This window comes from Orbicella faveolata, unplaced genomic scaffold (genome assembly GCF_042242905.1).
Source record: "Orbicella faveolata isolate gen_17 unplaced genomic scaffold, um_ofav_v1 contig_34, whole genome shotgun sequence".
Lineage (NCBI taxonomy): Eukaryota > Metazoa > Cnidaria > Anthozoa > Scleractinia > Merulinidae > Orbicella > Orbicella faveolata.
This window is the reverse complement of record NW_028301563.1, coordinates 9029923-9052136: the sequence shown is the minus strand read 5'-3', so window position 1 is coordinate 9052136 and position 22214 is coordinate 9029923. Positions and strand designations below refer to the sequence as shown.

The 22214-nt window shown below is 49.0% G+C and overlaps 4 protein-coding genes and 2 pseudogenes across 4 annotated transcripts; 1 reads left to right on the top strand and 5 right to left on the bottom strand.

Annotated features, from left to right (window-relative positions):
• Nucleotides 1–2722: 2722 nt before the first annotated feature.
• LOC149104637 (uncharacterized) lies at nt 2723–5083 on the bottom strand. The gene has a single exon (XM_089272246.1). It carries the CDS (start codon nt 5081–5083, stop codon nt 2723–2725), a length of 2361 nt encoding a protein of 786 aa, XP_089128372.1.
• Nucleotides 5084–6807: 1724 nt separating this feature from the next.
• Nucleotides 6808–7713, top strand: LOC149104636 (uncharacterized). The gene has a single exon (XM_089270927.1). The coding sequence runs from the start codon at nt 6808–6810 to the stop codon at nt 7711–7713; it is 906 nt and encodes a 301-aa protein (XP_089127053.1).
• A 6515-nt stretch (nt 7714–14228) lies between these two features.
• On the bottom strand, nt 14229–15622 carry LOC149104635 (uncharacterized protein F54H12.2-like; annotated as a pseudogene).
• A 1471-nt stretch (nt 15623–17093) lies between these two features.
• On the bottom strand, nt 17094–17804 carry LOC149104634 (uncharacterized; annotated as a pseudogene).
• A 217-nt stretch (nt 17805–18021) lies between these two features.
• Nucleotides 18022–20428, bottom strand: LOC149104633 (uncharacterized). Its single transcript, XM_089270844.1, has 2 exons — nt 19740–20428; nt 18022–19104 (listed from the first exon to the last, which is right to left on the bottom strand). Exons 1-2 carry the CDS (start codon nt 20313–20315, stop codon nt 18127–18129), a joined length of 1554 nt encoding a protein of 517 aa, XP_089126970.1. The 5' UTR covers nt 20316–20428; the 3' UTR covers nt 18022–18126.
• Nucleotides 20429–20739: 311 nt separating this feature from the next.
• On the bottom strand, nt 20740–21570 carry LOC149104632 (uncharacterized). Its single transcript, XM_089270937.1, has one exon. The coding sequence runs from the start codon at nt 21568–21570 to the stop codon at nt 20743–20745; it is 828 nt and encodes a 275-aa protein (XP_089127063.1). The 3' UTR covers nt 20740–20742.
• Nucleotides 21571–22214: the final 644 nt, after the last annotated feature.

Genomic DNA, 22214 nt, shown 5'->3' with positions numbered 1-22214 from the left:
AGCGTGAACTCAAACTCGTTTGCTATTGTTACTCGAGCGCCTGCTTATAATAGGCTTACGTAATGGCGCAAGGTGATTATTGCTAATAGCTTATTCAATGTGGATCGATTACCTTTGAGGAAGTTTATCAGGATGAGCTTTGAAAAGAAATAAAACTACAGTAGTATATATGGAATGAGAAGACGTCTTCGTTATTCAGTTTAGCTATAATTACGATTTATGATATAAACACGAGTGTTTTACTGGAAATGAACCACTCGCAAAATTCAAAGTACATTCGAGATCCAAGTGGCGTATTTTCCATATCCTTGCTTGTGAGGACATTAATGACGTCATTTTCCGCTTTTTCACGGTTGTTTGTGCAAACAGTCAGTTTGTCTAATAAAAAGAAAATTACATGGTTGCTAGAAGATGTGAATATTATTCTCTCATGTTAAAAACAAGAAGAGCGAACTATACGAAAGAAATACAAAAGAAAAAGAAAATTTATTTCGCATGTATTTCATTTTAAAAAACTACGTAAAAAAGATAATTACATGCAAAGGCTAGATATTGAGAGACGTTTTCGTTTCTCAGTGACCTCAGTGGCGTTTCAAAACATTTCTGTTATTTACGTTCTTAATTTGAAAAAGTGGAGCGAGTTTTTTTTAATCCAATTGTGCAGCGTTGCAATGCAAAACCAATTTCTTCACGACACTCACCTGAAAACCACTCTTAAAGATGCTAACAGCTGACTTAACTATTTTATTTTAACTGTAGGTCACGGATCGCTTCAGAAACAAATTTCTTTAGCTGTAAACAATGGAAACCAGTAGTGATATACGCTGGTAGGGGCAGTAGCCAATCAGGAGGCAGGGATGATACCACGTGACCAAGAGTTTCCCATACATTCTCTTAAATGTTCAAGATCCAAGATGGCGCCTGGGTAGGTAAAACATGGCGCCCGTGACGTCACAGCGCTTGCACGCCCAAATAAGGAGATAGACCGGAAGTGAATTTAAAAATTGATTTTTATTGATTACAGGAAGTAAAAATTACAATGGTGAGTATCCGTATGGAAACGACATGAAAGTGTTCGTGTCTACGACGCGTTTGTCGAAGACGAGTCCGTAGCGTTTAGTCCGTGTGATGACTCTGAGATGTTTGGTGGCTGGGTTTCTCCAGAAGAAGTTGGGGTTGACGACGTGGATATTGCGTCGTTCATCCTCGATAGGTTGTGTAAGTTCGTCGAGTAGATTTTGTCGCATGACGTCATAATTGAGTTGCCTGGATCCTCGTACATTGAGTGAGAAGTCTCTGACTTTACAGCAGACTTTGCCTTGGTGGGTTCTGTATCCGTAATTTTTGGGTCCAGCGGCGGTGAAATCGGTGATGAAATCGCCGTCGTCGAGTTCGTTGGTCATCTCTCCCAGGTAATCTCCTAACGGAACATCGGCTTGGCCTGGTTTGTGTGAGTAGACGACGGAGTCAGTGTCAAAGTAGAGAACTTGTTGTTTTAACTGTTCTAGGTAGCTGTATAATTTGAGACGCGCCCAGCAGGTGGTGAAAGCGGCGACGAAGATGTTGACTCGTCCGTTATGGGGTTGATTGTTTTTGAGTTCGGTGTGGACGACTTCTAGGGCTTCGTCGTTGGCGATTCTGACTTGTCGTATGTCATTGAAGGGATTGGAAACGAGGTCAAAGAGTTGCGTTGCGTTGTAGACGACTTGGATGGTGGGTTTGTGTAGGTTTTCACCGAACTTGCCCCAGAAGGAGTTGAGCATGAGTTTGGCGGTGGCTTTGCGTCCTGGATTTTTCTGGATCATGGTTGGATCTAGAGCGATGCCTTCTTTCTGTTGGTATTGTTGCACGTACCGTGCCTTGTCTTCGGGGGTGTTACACCAGTTGGGGTAGCCAGCGGATTCCTGTTTGATTTTTAGCCAGGTGTTCACGTAATTGGCGAAGAGGCCTTTACGGCGTTGTTCTGGCGGGAAATGGTGGACTTCGTGTATTTTGTTGAGCGTGTATCCCGTGGCAACGGCTTTCTGGATTTCTGGTGTGCACCAGGTCCCTCGTAGCGTGCGTTGCTCGGGCGTGTGAGGGCATCGATGCGATTTCTCTAGGAGGGGTTTGGTCATTTCGTGTTCCACGCACGAGCGGCAGAGTGGGAAGGTGAGTTTACCTCCGTGCCTGAAAGGTAGAACGGGATGGTAAAGTTCGTGAGGCGGCAGTATGTCCACTTTGGCCATTCCGAAGTAGTGATGGATGTCTTGATCTTGGGGGTTGACGATGACTTGCGGGTGTCCTACAGGGTATTCGCCTTCCTTGTTGGCCCAGGGGTAGAGCGACGTCACGTCGACGTACTTGGTTTTTTCTCCTTGGGCCATGTCGGTCACGTGATGCAGTTTGACAGCGTTCGTACGGCCTCCGAAGAAGGCTTCTCTGGGCTCGAGCGGTTCGACGATTTCGAACGTGTCTAGGAACTTTCGGAGAATTGAGTCGGTTTTGACTTCCAGGTCCCAGTCGCATTCCCACTTGACGCAGAGCTGGTAGCCTTGGCGACTGAGAAGGTCGTGTTTCTTGAGCGTGGACTCGTAGACTTCCTGTAGGGTGCGATCGGTGTGACAGATGGGATATCGGTCTCGTTTTCGGGGGAAACAGCGAGGACATCCGTGCCATAGACATCCGTGGAATTCGTAGACGGTTCGAGTGTCTGGATAGTATCCGTCCACGAATTGATTGGCTAGACGGATTTCACCTCCGTTTCGCACGGTGCGTATACGATCGCCTTGACGGACTGATTGGATCGTGCGCCGTGCCATCCTCGAGGTGGTCTGGAGGCGATGGTGTTGGGTGGTACGAGTTTCTTGCGCCAGAATCGGTTGCAGGCGGAGGCGATGGTGACGCATTTCTCCATGGGGTCAAAGTCGGCTTTTTGTTTGAATTCTTGCCGGAACTTTTGGCAGCCCGCTTTGAGGAGTTTGACATCCGATTCGCAGTAAGCTTCCATTTCTTGTCTTAGTACGAAATGGTAGTTATCGTTGACTTTCTCTTGGTACCACTGTTCGAATTCGGCTTTCTTTTTGGCGGACATGCCGTCGGGATCGTACATGTCTCGCGGCGGCATGGGTCCTTCGTACTCTTGGTTTTCTAGGGTGTTGAATTTGTGAGGGAAGAATCCCTTGCAGAGTTCGTGGATTCCGAAGGTGGCTGGAAAGTTGGCCAGCGGGAACGGGAGAAAGCATAGGGAATCTTTGAAAGTCAGTCTGTCAGATCTCAGGGACAGTATCTTGGTGCCTACGGTGATTTGGTCTGTGACTTCTCGATGCGTGGCGTAACAGTGTTGTAGGATGAACATCCCGTCGTAGCCTTTGAGATTGTGAAAGAGGACGATGACGTTCCGATCGTCTCCGTCCACGTCGACGGCGAGGGATTCGAGGTGGTCGAACATGTCGGAGGTGCAGTTGCGACCGTAGAAGGAGCAGAATTGATCCTCTTCATCGTCTTCTAGGCAGAGTAGAATGGGTGTCTGATTCCCTTCGGCGTCGGTGATGGCTTCGTAGTCGCAGTATACTTGAAGGGGCGGATCTCTGGCTACCCAGACGCGCGTGTCTGGATCATCGGGTTCGGGTTCTTCGAAGGGTCGACCTTTGACTTCGTCGTGCGGCACGCGTTTCTTTTTGGGCTCGTCTTCGTCTTCGGGGATGCGTTGGATGTCACATCGGTGCGTCTGCAGAAAGACTTTCTTTTCGCAGATGTGACATTCGCCCCATCCGCACTTGTGATCGGGGGTACGACGGTCACCTCCTCGTCCAGTCCTGTGTTTAGGTTCGTAGACGTGGCAACAGTCTGGGCACTTTTTGTAGGTATCGCAGATGGATGGGATGTTGAGACTCCGGCGTTGCAAGTGGTAGTTGTAGCATTGGTCTCCGAAGAATTTTCTGTGGCATAATCGGCAGATCGAGGTGGGTGCAGGAAACTTGCCTCGTGCTAGGGGTCGTTTGGCTTCGATGAAATCGGGGCAGTCCTTTCGTTTGCAGGCGGGACACCATTTACCGTCGCAGGGATGACTTTTAAAGTCTTCGTGATCGTAGCCTCGATTGCATTCGTCGCAGAAGTAGGATTTGTTGAGGAATCCCTTAAACGAATTGCATCCGTCATAGTGACTGTCTTCTTTGATGAGGCGAATGATCTTGTCCGAGGGTTCGGGTCCCGCGTAGATGAGCATGTGGGGTGGATCGATGGAAAGGACTTTGAGTTGGTACCCAGGTAACGCGGCCTGAAACTGCTGCAGTTCTGGAATGCCGCAAGGTCCTTCGGAGACGTGGGCTAGACGGTGGAGTTCTTTGGCCAATCGCTCTTGTACGGGTAACCCCTGTTTGAGGTTGTGGTAATCGGGGTCACGCGAATTTCCGTTCGCGTCTACCAGGGCTTTCATGGTGACGATGGCGCGAGCGCAGCAGAGATTGTCTTTGTTTTTGATGGTCACGCGCGACCGTTTGACGATTCCCCGTACGGCCGCGCAACTCGGCTTGTATCGTTTTCCGTTCCCGCGCCCTGGACCTGGGGTGCGTATGAAGGTGGTTTCCTTGGTGAATGTGTCGTCGGGGGTGAATTCTTCGTTGGAGTTGAGTTTGACCGCGAGAGACTGGAGATAAGTGTCTAGTCTTTCACTCCCTTCTTCGAATTCTCGCACGGTGAAGGTGGTGGATTGAAAGGCGTGCGCGAAGGCACTGGACTGCATGGTGAAATGGACCGTGGAGTTGGGTGTCAGGGTAGGATCCTGAGCGATTTGTTGCTCCATGGATCGTTGAAGGGCCTGAGTCAATTCTTGGCCTAGATTGTCCCTGGGAGTCACGTCTCTGTGTTGTCTGAGCGTGGCTTCGAACCGTTCTTTGTTGAGGACATTTCTCCAGTTACGTCGAGCGCCTACGGGTCTTAATTCAAATTCTAGGAGGGGTCTTGTACTACCACCTCCGGTTTGGATCATCACTCGGTCGAGAGCCGGATCGAAGATCCAGTCATCGTCGTCGTCGAAGGGGAAGGCTTCGTCGTGGGTCCGTCTGTTCTGTGAAGACATGAATGAGACAAATGTTACGAACATCGCTTTTTAATCATCTGAGAACGCATACGCTCTTTTGTCATTTACATCACGGAGTGCGTCTTTGAAATTATATCCTAAAAAGACTTTCTTTTCGCTGTTATGAATGTCTACATAATGACCGTGGATAGTCATGTGATCAGGCTTGAATCGCCCGTACATCTCATTACAAGCGTCGAAATCGCATTTTTTGGTTCTTAATTCTATGTGACCGTACCCCCATCGTATTTTCAACATATCGTAATGTACAATTTCTTCGTGAAGTTTGTTCAATAGTTCATTGTTCCTGCGGTCGAATATGTGTTGCCAGGTTGCCAGGCAAAGTATGTGACACTTTAGTTCTTCTGGTAGCCTATCCCAGTGACTCTGTAGGAGAGCAGGAACGCTTTCTTAACCACCTATTATGAGCGTACTTGGTGGAGCGATCAGGGTAGAGGAAAGTCTTTTCTATGGGGGCGCGTTTCTTGGCCTCTTTTATGGTGGGAGCCAAATACGTTTCTTTCGGTTTGTCGTCAATGTCAATGTAACAGCCAATTATTTTCGAATGTGTGAATCTGTCTCTTTTCTTCTTTTTTATACAACATGACGAATTACATCGAACTGTCACAATCTTAATGTGTCCTATGCCCCATTGTGCTTTCAGTTTGCCGTATTCTATTATTTCCTTGAGAAGACGTCGTAACTTTTTGTTTCTTCTGCGCTCGAGTAGGATTTGATTCCTGGCTAGGCGCATGATGTAGTCCTGTAGTTCACGAGGTAATCGATCCCAGTCATTGCTATTCTGTGGGGGGCGAAGACATCAATCTCTTAACGTCCGGTATTCTGAGATAAGCATGATCTAACCCGTACCCTAAAAATATGGTTCGCTTAAAGTTGTGTTCGTCCGTGTAGCGTCCATGCACGACCATGTGCTTGTTTTTCATTCCTGGAATTCTTCCTTTGGGACAATAATCTAACAGACATGTCTCTAGAACTACTTTGATTGCACCTAGTCCCCATTCTGCTTTGACCTGGGCGAAGGTTCGTATCTCGTTACAAAGCTCTCGTCTGATTTCACGTTCGCGCCTCTCGATGAGAGACTGGGATTCTCTGAGGTGGAGGATGTAGGCCTGCATCTCAGGGGGAAGACAATCCCAGTAACTCTATGAAAAGAAGGTGATGAACAAAGCGTGACAAAGATGTCGTGCGAATTTGTAACCACAAAACACAACGAAACAAAATCTCAAGTCCAAACGGAGGTAGAACTCTAGGGTAAAGGAGGCGACGACGAGTCTCAGTTCCATGGGTCAGTTGTCCAGTGAAGCCACGAACGTACTTAGCATACACGGTGTGTGACAGATCTGACAGTGCAACTTCTCGTTGTTCACCCCCTTGTTCACCAACTGATCATCGAGTGCCCTGACGAAGCAATCGTAATGCACGTAGTGACGACAGCACTTAGTAAGAGCGCAGGTTTCGGTTCTAAGGATGACTTTCTTACATAGGGTGCACGTTATACTCACTGCTTCATGTTGATCCATGTGTTGGTTCATCTCCTCGTCGGTCAGCTCCTGTGCCATGATTTTAAGCGCTCGATACAAGTCAAAAACTCAGAGTGCCGTGAACGGTTCGAGCCGATCTTTTTATACTTACGGTAAAACTGGATCCCAGGTTGCACTCGACCTGGTCCCAGTCTCCGACCGTGAGTGGGGGATACCCCCTATCCCCGTGTCTACCCTGTACACGTGATGTCGGCCTTTTCGTTTGATTGGTGCATGATTGACATAAAGCGAGGTGCGCATTCGACATTTTTTCGGTTTTTGGTGATGGAGACTGAATCTGGGCGCCGCAGCCGCCGACCTCGAAGTCCGTCCCCCGAAGGATCACCGAGACGCGTACGTCGTCGGCGTCGTGCACGATCACACGATGACGATGAACCACCGAGACGTAGTCGTCGCCTTCAGGGTCATCTACCCGAAGAAACACCGATTCAACAAGTGTGTTTTATTTGTCAGAGAGATATTCACGTCGATTCTCTGGCATCGTGCCAGCGTACTCCTTGCTGCGGTGTGTGGATGCATCGACGTTGCTACCAGGAGATGGAGAGACGGGTTATGAACTGCGGCAACTGCCGACGCGTGATCGACGATATTCAGCCTGAGGTCGTGTTGGAAACCGACGAGGAACTCGAGGAAGATGATCATGAGGAGCACCAGTTAACGGCAGGTGCGAATGATCGTTTAGTTAGAATGGATCAAGAGATTGCGCGATATCGTAGTGAGGGTAGACCTAACCACTGCCATTGCGAGGGGTCGTACTTGTGGAATGATTTACCGTATGACTTGGACTCTGGCGTTTGGCTACGTTATTATACCTTTCTCAGAAATTTCGTGACTCTGTATCGGGATCGAGACCTGTACATTCACGGTAGTGTGCATCTCCCCGTGGAACCGACCCGAGAGGTCAGAGCCATTTTGTACCGTCTGTTCATTTACAATACCCCTTATTATACCTATAACTTGATCCGAATTCAAAGGTTCAGACTCTTCTTTAGACGCGCGGAAGGACAAAGGGATATTGAGATTCGACAACTGTGTCTACTGCCTTTTCCTGGGGGTCCCTCGCTTTACCATGAGGACGGACTATGGACCTGACACTGTTTTTTCATTCGCAGTGGACACTCATCGCAGAATGATTCATGACGCCCTTACCTATATGAGAGACCATGGAAAACCCTTCGACACGCACAATTCCTTGACGCGTTCCTGGAATCATTTGCCTTATCCCATTCCTGTCACGGTGTGGTTCCAGTACTATCGCGAGATGGAGGACTTTGTGCGATCCTCGGAGTTTCGAAGTCCCATGTACATTCACGGCACCGTGTTCTTTCCCCTCAATGTCATTTCGTACGATCATATACGCATGGAGGTGTATCGCATGTTTTATTTCAACACCCCTTTCTTAGTGTTCGAATTCACCTCCAGAATTAGGTTTCGGTTGCTGTTCATATCTTCGTCGACGTTCGGGGACCAAATAAGGTTCGAACGTTTGTTTGTGACGTCGAATGCCTCGAATACTCTGTACCACAATGGCATGACGTGCGAGAGTTGAAGAAGAAAAACAAAGAGACTCTTTTTTGAAAAAACAACAAAGTGTGTAATTTAATGTTTACAACATCAACAACAATAAAGTTTACAATTTCAAACGTTTTCTTGTCTCAGGCAGAGTCGTATTTCAGTCCCTTTCTCAAAGGTTCGAAATCTTCCCATCCTTCTTGTAACTTTTCCGCTTCTGTCTTCTTGGCCTTCTTGTACGTCTTGCCCTTGGCTTTGCCTTTGGGACTGTAACCACCGTCGTCGTCTATGTATTTCTCGGCGACACCGATGGATCTTAAGAACTCTTTTTGCGCTTCGGTCATGAGTTTACCTGGGGTTGATTTGGCAGTTGGTTTGGGTGGAACGGGTGGCTTCTTGCTTGTGGATGGTTTGGTATATTTGAACTCCTTTTTGAAACCTGACGTGGAAGGTGTGGCGGGTTCTTGCTTGATGATCACGGGGGCTCGTGCTGCGGGGGGTTGGTTGACTCCCTTGATGATCTGTTTCAACAGACGTTCGACAGGTGCGTCGGCCATGCCTTCGGGTTCTGTCGTTCCTTGGTACGTGGGAGTGCCGCGTATGCCCGTCCGTATACGTTTCACTAGTTTGACTTCTTCGTTTGCCATGGGTTTGGTCATCTTGACGGCCATGCTGGCGGGGATACGTTTGTCTCTCAGGATGAGATCTTCTTCGGCGGCCAAACGTCCCGCTTTGTTCAACAAGGCGCTCTGGGTGATCTTACCCTTGTAATAATCTTGCAAACGATTGAATTCTTGAACGGGTACCATCATGACTTCGTTCATGCCTTCTGCTGACTCAGGGTCGTGTCAGGAAACTCGGACAATTCTCTCAAGGCCGTCTCGTAACAGTCTTGCCAGTACCGTATGGATTCGTCTTTCTTTTCCAACTCGAGTTTAAGACTTTGAACGGTTTGCTTGCCTTTACCGCACTCCCTGCACAACTCGATGCACCCACCGGGCGGTGTGGTATCTCGTTTCGTTTGACAGGTTTGGCAGAAGTCACCGAACTTTAAAGCCATGTACTCTTGATACAGGTCGTGGTACCTCTTGTTCAAGTAATCGTACGAGTCTTTCCATCGGGCTTCGCGACGATTGGCATCTTGCAACAACTGCACGAGTTTAGGAATGGTATTGGACTCGTCTTCTCTCGGCGGGAAATTGGGTATGACGTCGATCCCCTCCAGCGGGTAACCGTCTTCGCTGCGTCCTTTCACCGTACACAACATGCTTTGAAACAACCGTGTAATCCGCTCCAGAACCCTGCTCCGTTCTGACTCAGGAGATGCTCTCTTCGGCGCTTGAGAGAGTTTTTGCGTCTACCCACTTCGCGCAGAACCTTTTTATGTCTTTTCAGTTTCCCATAAGTCGTTGCGTTGATGGGGATCCTCTTTTTCAGCAAATTGAGAACCATCTCGCTGATGGCGTTGATCTGATCTCTGTCGGCGTATTGCCACATCCGTTGACGTTTATTTCGATTGGCTTCTTTCAGGACGCTCGTTAAGAAACGACGTTGTCGTCGCAACCGCTTCATCGTTCACGTCTAACGTCCGGTTGGTTCGTCACGCTCTTTTATTCACAAGTCTTGGAGAAGACTCAACACCGTCTTGGCTACGGTGCCGACCAGTTTACCAAGACCCTTTCCCCTTTGGACCCTCCTTCTTCCTCCTACTCGACGTATTCCCACTCGCCGTCTCCTTCGCCTTCTCCTCACCATGTCGTGTTCTGACACGCACGCACTTTTCCACTTGAATGACGTAGGCAGGTGATCACGTGTCCTTTTTATAGAGGCACGTATGAACGTTTCAGGGAATCCAATACCGCCAATTATTCATACCAACACCAACACCACCTCCACTTTGCGGCCTCATTCTTCTTTGAACATCTGAATACAACTTCCATGCTTTTTTCAAATTGCCAAAAAACCCTTTTCCCCTTTGGACCCTCCTTCTTCCCACTTGCCGTCTCCTTCTCCTCACCATGTCGGGTTTCCACCTTGAATGACTCACGAAGGGTATCGTGTGTCCATTTTTATAGAGGCGCGTGAACGAATCGTGTTTCGTAGTCTCGAAGGTATCGGTCGTACGTGGGAGGTGTGAAATCCGTCACCACGTCGTCCAACGTTTGCATCTTGATCAAAAATCCATCCAATTCCTCCACACCACCCAGAGCGTAGTTCCTAAGTTCAGTCAATGTCTTTTCGTACGTCGTGTAAGCGAATTGGGTCATGTCCATCTTGAGCGAATACTTCTTGAAATCGTTCCATCCTTTCAGTGCGGTGGCGAAAGCAGTCAATCCTACCGCCACGTACCCATCTTTCCACACGGATCCCACGACGATGCTCGCTGCCGCAGTCAGTAAGGCCAGTGCGTTGAGAAGGGCGTTACACAATTTGTAGTAACCGAACATCTGCCTTCGACACCACCAATACTTGCGGTAGAAAGCATACAGTCCGTCCAAACGTCTCAACAAGTCCAATTCCACCGGTGGTAAAAGGTTCATCCAATAAACAGACCGAAGTACTCATGACTCTTCTCTAACCAGTGCCAAACGTAGTCTGACTTTCTGTCGGGACGTTCGATCCTTTTAGCTTGTTGCTCGTATTCCCAGATCTCGTCCTTGAAGGCGGTTTCTACGGATTGGTTCAGGATATCCTGGACTTGTCTGTAACTATCGCATTCGTCCGCGATACGTTTCATGTCTTCGTGATCCATGCTGGTCGCATCCCAGTAAGAGCGAGAGCATCGACATAGATGCAGGAAGTAGGGGAACCACTTGACTTCGCTTCTCAACATGTTGATGTTCTCAGTTTCGCACACTGGTCGAATTGCGAGTCACCGTAGGACGTTGTCCGTTCTTATAGGTAGTCGTGATCGTATTCGTGGTTGCGATGCCTGCGATTCGTCGACCCGCCGCCGTTTGTTGTTGTTGGCGCAAAATCTCCTCCAATTCTTGCTGCATCTGGGCTTGGTCGAGAACACGGGTACCTCGCCTTCTTCCGCGACCCGATCGAATCGACGAAGGCGGTGTGGAGTCACTACCACTTCCTCCACCTCCGCCTCCACCTCCGCCTCCACCACCTCCACCTCCTCTACCTCTGCCTCTGCCCCTGCCTCTGCCTCTTCCACCACCGCTACCACTAGCGCTACTTCTTCTGCGGCTGCCGGCATCACTGGAGGACGTCGGTGTATTTTGACGTGGGACGCGTCTCGGTCGTTTCCCTCCTCGAACAGCGCGTGCCAAAGGTGTGGAGAACGTCGGTAGGGGTGAACGTCTTACACCTCGACGCGACGAATTGGGCGTGCCCACGCCCGTCGTGACGTTGGCGCGCGCCGACCCCGAACCGGCGCTACCGACCCCCACCGTGACATTGGTCTGTGACGCACCCGAGCCAGGAGTGCCTACTCCGACGGGCGAGACATTGGGCAGAGGCGGTGTCGGCAGTGACGATAGCGGTGAGAGAGCGTTCAGACTCACACCCACACCCGCTGCAGGTGGAATCGGAGTACTCGTCCGAACCGGTGTCCCCCAAGGCGAATAATAGTCCAAAGCCGAGAAGTTGAAATCGTCACTACCATAAGAGCTCATTTTTATCCATTCCCCTCTCTCTTTCTGTCTTCTTCTCGGCGAGTTCTCGTTGTTTATGAACCAAATCATCGAAACCTTCACCATTATATGCGTTTATGATGGACCGTACTTGACGATAACTCTCGCATTCTGTGACCTGTCTCATCGGTTCGTAGTCCAGCTCATGGGGATTCATGCAGTATTTGAGTCTGGTCTTACATATGACAATGAAAAGCGGAAACCACTCGACCTCGCTCCTCAACATGACGGTGTCGCAAACTGATGGCATCGTACGAATCCTTCGTCTTTTAACACGTGGCTGAGGACGCGTTGATCGTCCTGACTGGCCGGATGAAGATCCAATAGCATGTATCCGTAAGGTCGATCGGTGACCTTTCGAAACGTGTCCAACACTTCCTGCCATTGCGTGGGAAACGATTGCAGTAATAGATTTCGTATCCCCAACTGATCCCGAGGGTTCTTGAAGGCCGCGATGTAATGAGCGTTGCGGGAAATGGTCTTGGCGAATTTTCCGTTAGGGAATAGATCCTGGCACAGGTAAAGCACCGTGATGTTCCGATGATGCGAATGTTTGGTGAAGAGATCCAACACGCGCTTGTCGTTACCACCCTCGTCCATCAGGTCGTCCAAGACCAACACACCCCCTCCAGGAAACCATCGGGGTAACTGTTCGCTGTCGGGGATGCCTTCGTAAAACTTGACCCCACCCTTCTTGAGCTTTTGAAAACCATCTTGCCACGATCCGTAGCAGTAATGAATACTCTTCGGTGTTTGTTGGAACAAGTCGCCGTTCTCCAAGAGCAGTTTGGTAGTGAACACCGTCTTGCCGCACCCAGACGGACCCGCTATCAACAAACTCGACGGAGTGTGAAATTGAAACGCTTTGCGTCGTTCCATGATCTTGAAATGGTCCAGGGTCTCGAGACGCTCCGTTTTTTATCCGAACAACTTGGCCAATGGGGTCTTCACGGCCGGGATGCGTCTCAACAGACCCAATAGGGTGACTCTACGATTGAAACAGATGGGTTTTTTCTTGGCACGACTCTTGATCTTGGCCATGGCTCTCTTAGCCGCGGCTCTCTTGGGACGCTTGGCAGGCGCCCATTTCCTTTTTCGAGGTTTCTTGGCGAATTTACTCAAATCTCCGAACTTGTCTTCGTACCAATGCCTCTTTTTCATTCTTCTTTTCCTATCTTCTTTCTCGGAAAGCCTCGGCATGGTGGTGGCGGCTCTCTTGCGTTTCCTGCGGGTGGTCACAGTCGCTGGTAATTCACCGGTGTCAAGGACAGCCGGCGGTTGAAAAGACACTTGTCTTCTGGCGGGTTGAAGTATTTTAAGATCGAGTCGTCGTTTTGGCGGTTGGTTTTTCTTGAAATGAGCTTCACTGGGTTGAGGCGTCTTTTTACCGGATTTTCCGTAGCGTTTTTCTAACCTGGCTATCACGTCGTCCAAGTGTCTATGCCCTTGAAGCTGAAGAGCCATGATGTGCCTTGTTTTGTCAGTAACTCCATAATGAACAATTTTATTTTCCGTCGCACCTTTTTATGCACTCACAAAGTGATGGCGTAAGGACTTATTGCCGTAGCTAAGAACGTGCCAATACGGGTAACACTTGTAATCTCTACTAGCGTTCGTTTGAAGTCTGGCTCTGATACTCAGGTGGAACAGAACGTATCGAAGCCAATGATCTTTTTTCCGGTCCAGTATGAATCGGACTCGACGGTAACTGTCGCAATCCAAAATGCGTTCCATGACCTGTCGAAGAGGATCGTCCGAGGACAATTTCGTATACTCTTCTCGACACAGTTCTAAGAATCGAGGGAACCATCTGCCTTCACCACGCAACATCCTTGTTCTCTCGAAAATGAACATCTTTTATTTCGAACAGCGTACTTTATAACAAATGACGCACTCCTCTGGAGGAACCGCACGTGTCCTGGTGACACGGGGTTTTACAAATCTTGAGCCAATCCAACTCGTCCACGATCAAACGTTCTAACATGTGTCCTACTTTACGATCGTTCTCCACAAACTCGTTTTTCTTAAAACGATTCAAGAACTCGTTCATGTCACGACCTTCGGCTCGGTCGATCAGGAACATCAGGGAGTAACCGCCGCAACTCTGACTGAAGAGGGACTGTAGACTCTTGCCGTTGTGAATCTGGTACTTGAAATGACGGTCCAACCAGGCCTGGATCGGTCCGGCAGTTCCGTACGTGTCCAACGGCAGACCGTAACTGTCCAGTATCTCGCACTTGTTCTTGTCGGCCCACAAAGCGATCCAATGAAATCCCGGTTTATCGTGTGGCTCCGTGTTCACGATGTAAGCGGTCGGTCCTTCTTGAGGTACTGTTCTTGGAAGCCGATCGCAAGGTACCGTGCCGTGAAAAACACAGCAGAGTGACGGATTCGTCCGTGCCAAATAATCCAATTCTAAATTATTCAAGGCCAATCTCTCCATTTTTCTTCTCATTGGTACACGTCGTAGATGACAACTCGGTTCTCGTTGATCTCCAGCATGTTCTCGAATTCGCCGTACAACAAGATGGTCAGGTTTGAGCCTGGGGCGTCTCCAAAATCGATTACCAGACGCAGTTCACCTTCCTGCTTGGGGTTCAACACTGGACTGTCCAAACATCCATTGGCTGTGTTATCAAATACAAACAGGTTGCATCTCTTGGCGTGTCCCCAGTCCTCTTTTCGGACCATGTTTCCTTTTCCTCTGCACAATACTCCCGAGGCTTTGAGGAATCTTTGGTAACCTCTCAGATCTTTACTGTCATCATCGTGTTTGAGCTCCAAGGTCTCGTAGGGGTACTCTTCACCTCTCACCAGTTGTTTGATGGAAGCGAGATTGAATTGTTCAAAACTGAACGGATTGACCGTCACAGTTCCATTGAAGGCTGTTTGTTTCATCATCGCCACCACTAACTGATTAGGTAGCTTATTGTGGAAAGGATTGTTGCACTCAAAATGACGATTGTCATTGGGATGAGAGTAAGTGCGAATTTCACCTCTCACGTGGGGTAAGTGGCCACTCTTCCGCCTTTCATGCTGGTCATGAGTTCTCGGTACACCGAGGGAGTCACTCTCACTTGAGACAGGAACAATCTCACTTTCACGTCGACGTCAGTCAGTCTGAGAGTATCGGCACCGGCCCATTGGACTGTCCACATAGTGGGGGCATTGAAGTACATGTCAATCTGGATCTGTACGCCAGGTACCAGTAACTTGCTGAGATAAAACACTTCCAAGTAAGGTTTGCACCTCAAGGTCACTCTCTTTCCACCAAAAAACTGAATTCGACTCTGAACCATGTTCTTGAGATCTTGGGGTAAAGCTTTGTAATCGTCGTGAGCAGGATCCAACTTATTGCCTGACATCACATCCGCTTCTCCGCGACTGGGTACACCAAGACAATTGTACCAACCCTCTGGTGTCAGGATCGATTCACCGTCGTCTCGGTCATGGTTCAACAGCGCTTCGATGTAGGCTTTGTAGTGGTAAGTATCGGTCTGGGGGCTGATGAGAGTACCATTCAATCTCACATTGATCTGTTTGAAGAGGGTGTGGGCCAGATTGTTGGCGAGTCCTACGGTACTCGCTTGCGCTATATTACCTCCGGCAGTTGTCTTGACGGCCAACTCCACTTCGAAGAAACTCTCGTTCATGTCGATAAAGTCTTCTTGAGGATCGATTTGGAAGGTCACTGGGTTGATCCCCGTATTGAACGGATTGATTCTCACCTCACGTCGAGACGACATGCTGAGATCCGTGGGAGGAGTGGTGAACATGTCCAGGCGAGGGTTACGAACCCCCGCCGACCTAGCATGAGCCACTAGGTCCGTCATCGTCGTCTACGTCGTCTTCGTCTCCTTCTCAGTGCTGACTTTACCCAACGGTAGTCTGGGAGTTTTGAGCGTCTCCGGAAGAGCGAACCCCCTTTATACGTGCGTATCCCTCCGGGGAGACGTCTCACGCGTCTCGAGTAGATGGGAATCATGATCCAAACAGGTCTATTCTTTTTCTTTTACTATCCAAAAAGCTTTGGAGCTCTTGCTTTGCTTTACGTTTCCCGGAGCGTAGGGCTCCCCGCTTTAACCCGGCGAGTGCACCTTTCCAATTGGGCTTTCCTCCCGTGCCGCCCGATTTTAAACCTTTCAGACCCTCCATGGCCGATTCTTTCAGAACGTCCTTGAGAATGCCGGGACCTCGTTTCTTGATGCCTTTCCAAATCTGACCGAACATGCCAGATCCCGATTGGTATCCGTCGGGATGAAACCGTATCAAAGTTCCCCCGATCATGATTTCATAAAGTGTAACGTCACGATCGTATTACCAGCTCCAAAGGTCACCAGTTCTCCAGTTGCCTCAGCCACTTGCACCTCTATAATGTCCAACACCTCCTTGCGCACGGGAATATATTGAATGTGGGTGGGTTCAAAGTACTGAACAGCGGCACCTTTACGAATCAAGTTGACCTCTCTCAGTAAATCCGTGACTTGACTTCCCACCACACTTGCACCTCCCACGTTGGAGTAAACGAGCAAGGAACGCGAACTGCTTCCGATCACACTCTCAAACGCTCTGTTCAGGTTCAGAAAACGCCAATTGCAAAAGACGCTGAGTTCCAAGAATGCAGTATTTCTGATGGGGTTTTTCACGACCTGGAAAAAAGACGATTTCCACTCGAATCCTGTATGTCTCTTCTGGTTCGAATGTCTGGAATGATATCATCGAAAAATTCGATTCGCAAGTTTGGACCCAGCACGTAACCATTTCCCTTCTCCAGCAACCATCCCATTTTCAAAGCCAGATCGGCGTCAAATTGTAATTCAGGTGGTTCCCTTCTGGGACGGTAGACGTTTTTGTTATCCGTGACCAAGTCTTCGCCTTCCCACTTGAACGCAACGTAGGTTCTTCTCCCATCATTCGTGACGTATTTTGAGTTCACTCTCGGTCCAGAGTTATTGAAGACGCGTTCCCTTTCGAAGTGGCTTATAATGGATTTCATGAATTCAACACCGTTCACGTTACTGTAAACCTCTTTGAGGTCATCCGTGTTGAATGAAGCTTTTCCAAACGTGTAGCCATTGGGTGTCTCGGGTTCAATGCGTCTCCACGCAGTAGAGGCCAAGGTGACTTTACCTGCGGAATCCTTGAAAGAAGGAAGCGTCACGTGCGCATCTGGCATGTCGATACTGAACAACCCCACTTTCCATCCATATCCCTCCAGACGTATGGGATTGGGTAACCTGATCTTGAAACTGTTGGCCTTGTTCTCCGTAAACTCGTTCTTACTGCTGTTACTGGGCAATGTGATGTAAAAATCACTCATCCTTTTTTGAAATGCAACGTGATCGTGGTCACACCCGAAGCAAAGTCCACCAGTCGTCCGTCGTTCTCCGACACTTCAGTCTCGACAATGTCCAAAACGGCCGTGCGCACCGGTAGATATAGGATGTGTCTCGGTTGAAGGTCGACCACCTCCGGATCGTAACGAACTTGTTTCAACAGATCCGTGACTTGATTCCCCGTCACCATACTCTGTCCCACATTCGAATACACGAACAAGGAACGACGATTGCATCCGAACGCTTCCTCGTAACTGCGATCCAGGTCCGTGAAGACCCAATTGATGAAACAACTCAAATGTAAGGTGTCCGGGTCGATCTTGTAAAATAGTTCGTCCCCGTCATTCTGGGCTATGATCAAGTCCGTGGCCGTGGGTATGACTTCCTTGGGAAATTCTTTCCTCAGGTGGGGTCCCAAGACGTAACCGGGTCGTCCGTTTTGCAATGTTCCCGTCTTGACCCATTTCATCTTCTTGGCCAATTCGATGCCGATGGACATTTGGGGAAAGACGCGTTTACCATTGATCAGGAGGCTGATGCACGTTCTCTAGTTGTCCAGGACGCATTCTCCATTCTCGGCCCGATGCATGACCGTGTACAGCAATTCGGTGGGATCGTCGGGTTTGTTCTTTTTCTTGTACATGGTCACATCGTCATCCGTTCTAGATCTCAACCTATGCATGTATCGATCTCGTATCGCGTTCAGTAATTCGGTACCATTCCGCGGCGTGAATTCCAAATCGCTTTCTCTCGTCACTGAAGAGACCTGGGTGTATAGGTTTCGATCTACGTTCACCATATCGATCCACCAGATTTCAAACAGAAGAGAATCTTTCAAACCCATCTTACGATCAGCCGAAGGAAAAGACAGGTCGCTGATACCCACTTTCCATCCCGGTTCTCTCAAATGTAACGGGTAAGGCAGACGATTCTTGAAACTGTTGGCCTTGTTATCCTGGAACTCGTTCGTACTGGCATTGCTCATCAGTTGCACGTAAAAGTCGTCGGGTGACTCATTCATCCTTGAAGTGTAATGTCACCGAGGTCACGCCCGATTCAAAGTCCACTAGTCTTCCGTCGTTCTCGGCCAGTTGCACCTCCACTATATCCAGAATATTGCTGCGCACGGGTTTATATTGAATCTGAGTCGGTTCGTGCGTCGTCTTGATCGAGTCGTGGGGGACTTCTCTCAAGAGATCCGTCACTCGATTCCCCGTGATCGTGCTACGAGCCACATTCGAATATAGGTACAGGGGACTGCGAGGCGTAGGCAGGTCCGTATGAACGACGACTCCACGATGATAGGTCTTGGCGTATTCCTCGTCCAAATAACTGAAGCGCCAGTTGCAATAAGGACTGAGCTGTAACGTACCGTTGCTGCTCAAATCCCAAAAGTTACGAAAACGAAGGTCGTGTTCGTTGGTCCAGTCTTTCTTGAAATCAGACGGGACGGTGTCGTTGGGAAAGATCTTGATCATATTCATAGTCATGTGAACGGAGTAAAACGCTTCCTCGCGAATCAGACCCAACGTCTTGACCAGTTTAGGACCAAAAAACACTCTGGGACGTTGTCTGTCTCCGGACTCGTCGAGGAACGTGTCGGTGTTGTCCAGAATCAAATCGTTTCCCTCCCATCGGAACACGGGGTAGTATTTTTTCCCGTCCGGTGCTCGTAGACTTTCGTTGGCGCGATCCATATAATGATACATGCGCTCGTGAAAACGATGAATGAGGTATTGCATGAGAGATCTACCACTCGTCACCTTGTGTCGGTCACGGTTCAGTTCCTTCCCAGTGACTTCAAATTTCACGCGGTAACGCCCAGGAAGCCACGTCGACCCATCGGATTGCAGGATGAACGTTTCAATGGTCCACTCAATACCAAACAAATAATCATCATCGTCAAAGTCGTGCGTTTGAGGGGCCGGTACTTGATGCGGTCGTGCAGGTGGTATCGGGTAAGAAACACTCACCAAGCCCACCTTCCATTCCTTGTCTGAGTCAAATAGGAGCGGGTAAGGCAGACGATTCTTGAAACTGTTGGCCTTGTTGTCCGGAAACTCGTCCGTGCTGGCATTGCTCAGCAAATGCACGTAAAAGTCTTTCATTTTTTCGTCTTTGGCTTTTTGGTCACGTGCAAGCCTTTTTTATCCACCCAACTGTCGTACTTGACTGGCCGACCTTTCCAACGCACCAATACTTTATCTCCTTTTCGTTTGACGATCTCGTCGATGCGGAACAGATCGTCGTCTTTCACGGACACCTTTTGCAAATCCTGCGCGTAAAACGTGCCCTCGACCGCCGTGCCGTCCCATTCTTCCACCTTGTACGTGGTGACACTACCAGGACGCACCCGGCGTATCACAAACACCTCTTCGGTCCAACCGGGTAAATACCCTTTCTTGAACTGACGGAACTTCTTGTTCAATCTCACACGATCCCCGACTTTCAGTGGAGGTCGTCTCGATTTTTTTCCTTTTTTCTTCCCGTAAAGAGTCTCCCACACGTCCTCGCTATTGCCTAAAGTCACTTGATCGGGAGCCATCTTGATACTGCGATGATACGATCGATTGTACCCTCGGACCAGATCTTGTAACACGGGCACAAACCTCATCAGATTCTGCACGGTGAAGTACCTGTACAAACGTTCTTTCAGGGTCCGATTGAACCGTTCCACCACACTGGATTTCGTATCCCCACGAGTCGAAAAATGATGAATGCCTTTCTGCTTCATCAAATCCTGAAACGTCTTGTTGTAGAATTCCTTCCCGTCGTCCGTCTGGAGATTGAGGGGTTTTCTACCTCCTTTCAAGATCTTAGCCATGGCTTCCGTCACCGCTTTACCCGTCTTGCTCTTCAAGGGCTGGACCCAGGCGTGCTTGGAAAACACGTCCACCACCGTCAAGAGATAACGATACCCTCGATTGTACCTTGAAATATTGATCACCTCGATCAAGTCGGCCGTCCACTGCTCGTCGATTCCGAACACCACCACCGGGACCGTGGGAAACCGACGACGTCTGGGTTTGTGCAACGTGTACTCCAAATCCCGTTGCAGGACCTCGCGCGCGCGTCGTACCGAGATCTTATTGGCCTTGGCGAATCGCGTCAGACCGCCCAGACGACCGGGTCTAGAAGGATCCCGATAACGTCCCAGTAACGTCCCGGTCGAAAGCGGCTTCTTCTTTTGACCTTTCTTCATAGTCGATAAAGTTTGTAAACGCACTGTCTCCACAACTCGAATCGCTGCTCACGTACCTCGAGATACTTCTTAAATGAATCGGGTTGCTGTTTCAACCACAAGATATAAACGACAAAACGCATCACGTTGGGTTCGACGTCGGTATAGTCAAACACCTCCAAGGGCGAATCACTGAAATGGTCAGGGATGGGTTCACCCTTACCGTATCGCTCGTAGACTCTAGTGCACTTGGAACACAAGGTTGTCCAACACCATCGATCAGCCATGGTCGCACACACTCTCGAGATCAACCAACTCAAGGCATGAGACATAATGATTTGAACCCAATTTTTTATTTCGACTTTCTTATATGTACAAAAACGTCGTGCCTGATTGGTTCTTACGAAAAACAGATCTGATTGGCTAAACGAAAAAGAAGGCAAAAAGACTAGTCTGAATCTGAAAAGTATGCAACATATTCCGTGTTCTTACATTCTTGACCATACTCATTATCACAGTCTTCCTCATAGGTATCCATGGCATAATATTTACAATTTCTCCAATCACAACCCACTTTACCGGGTCTCCACTTCAGGGCTTCCTCCTCGTCCCCCTTCACATAGAATGCTTGTCGCATACTCTCTCTACACTCACCACACAGGTCATCCTCATCAGCCTCGAGGGCACGGAAGAAAAACCGATCCTTCCACAGATCACGCTGACGCATGACATCGTAGATCAACTCTTCCAACTTCAGACACGTTTCCTTGTGAGCGCACCTGTTGAAAGTCAGTATCTCCTCCACCCTGGGACTCTTGTCTGACTCCAACACCCGTCGTGACAGGTCTCGAGCGAACCGCAAGGGTTCAAACAGATCACGGATGGCATCGCTCATCATGTACGTGAGATTATCCGTGGCGATCAAACAGGAACGCTCGGCGTCCAGGGCGGGATCCCGACAATGAATGAATTTGAATTGACCGCTACCACTTCTGTACATCACGCGACACCACTCACCACAGAAAAGGTACACATTTTCGTACCTCTTCATCATCTCCAAAATCGTACCATCCCAGTCAGGACGACGTCTCATCAAGAGCTCGAAAGACCACAGACAATCGGGTATTTGTCCTAACGGTTCGAAGAGATTGTCAAAAATGTACATGTCCACTTTGGCTTCCGGAATGGCATCGAGATCTCTTAAAGTGTGTACCTTCTGATCCACGATCCGCTCCACTAGGTCCCGAATCTGGTTCGAGTTGCTATAGTAAGTCATCTTGAAACCCACTCTCCGACAGCCTCGTTAAACTTCTTTCCTTCTCGATCCGCCAAGTTGGTGACCTCCAAGCCCGACAAATGAGGATAGCAACTACGGTCGCCCCAGTCTATCAAGTGCCTCTGAAGCCTATAGTACAAAGGGGAAACAAGACGTAACTCCAAGTCTAATATCTTTACATGCAATGGTCTTTCGCCTTCTTCGAGTCTAGCCAAAACAAAAGAAGCTCGATTCAACTCTTGTCTCAGATCTTCAAGGATCTCCTGCACGGCTCTCTCATCCAAAATCCTATGGGTCATCACCGCATCAAGAGCAAGTCGAGAATGATTCACGGCGTCAAACGGGCTCCTTTTATACCCGCGCCGCGGATCCACTTTCACTCCGTACTTTCACGTATCACGTGCCCTTTTTCAGATCCCACCAATCGGAAACGAAGACCGTCACATGATCCCATCACACCACACGTCTATGATTGGGTCTTAAAAACATCCATAAAGTCGAACCACGCATTCCATCACGAGTCACTTTCCAGCAGTCGTCATGGATTCACACGTCGAACCCGACAGGAAAAAGAAAAAATCGTCCAAAAAGAAGGAGGCGCGTAAGAAACTGAAACTGGTCCTACCCAAGAGAGTGGAAGGAGA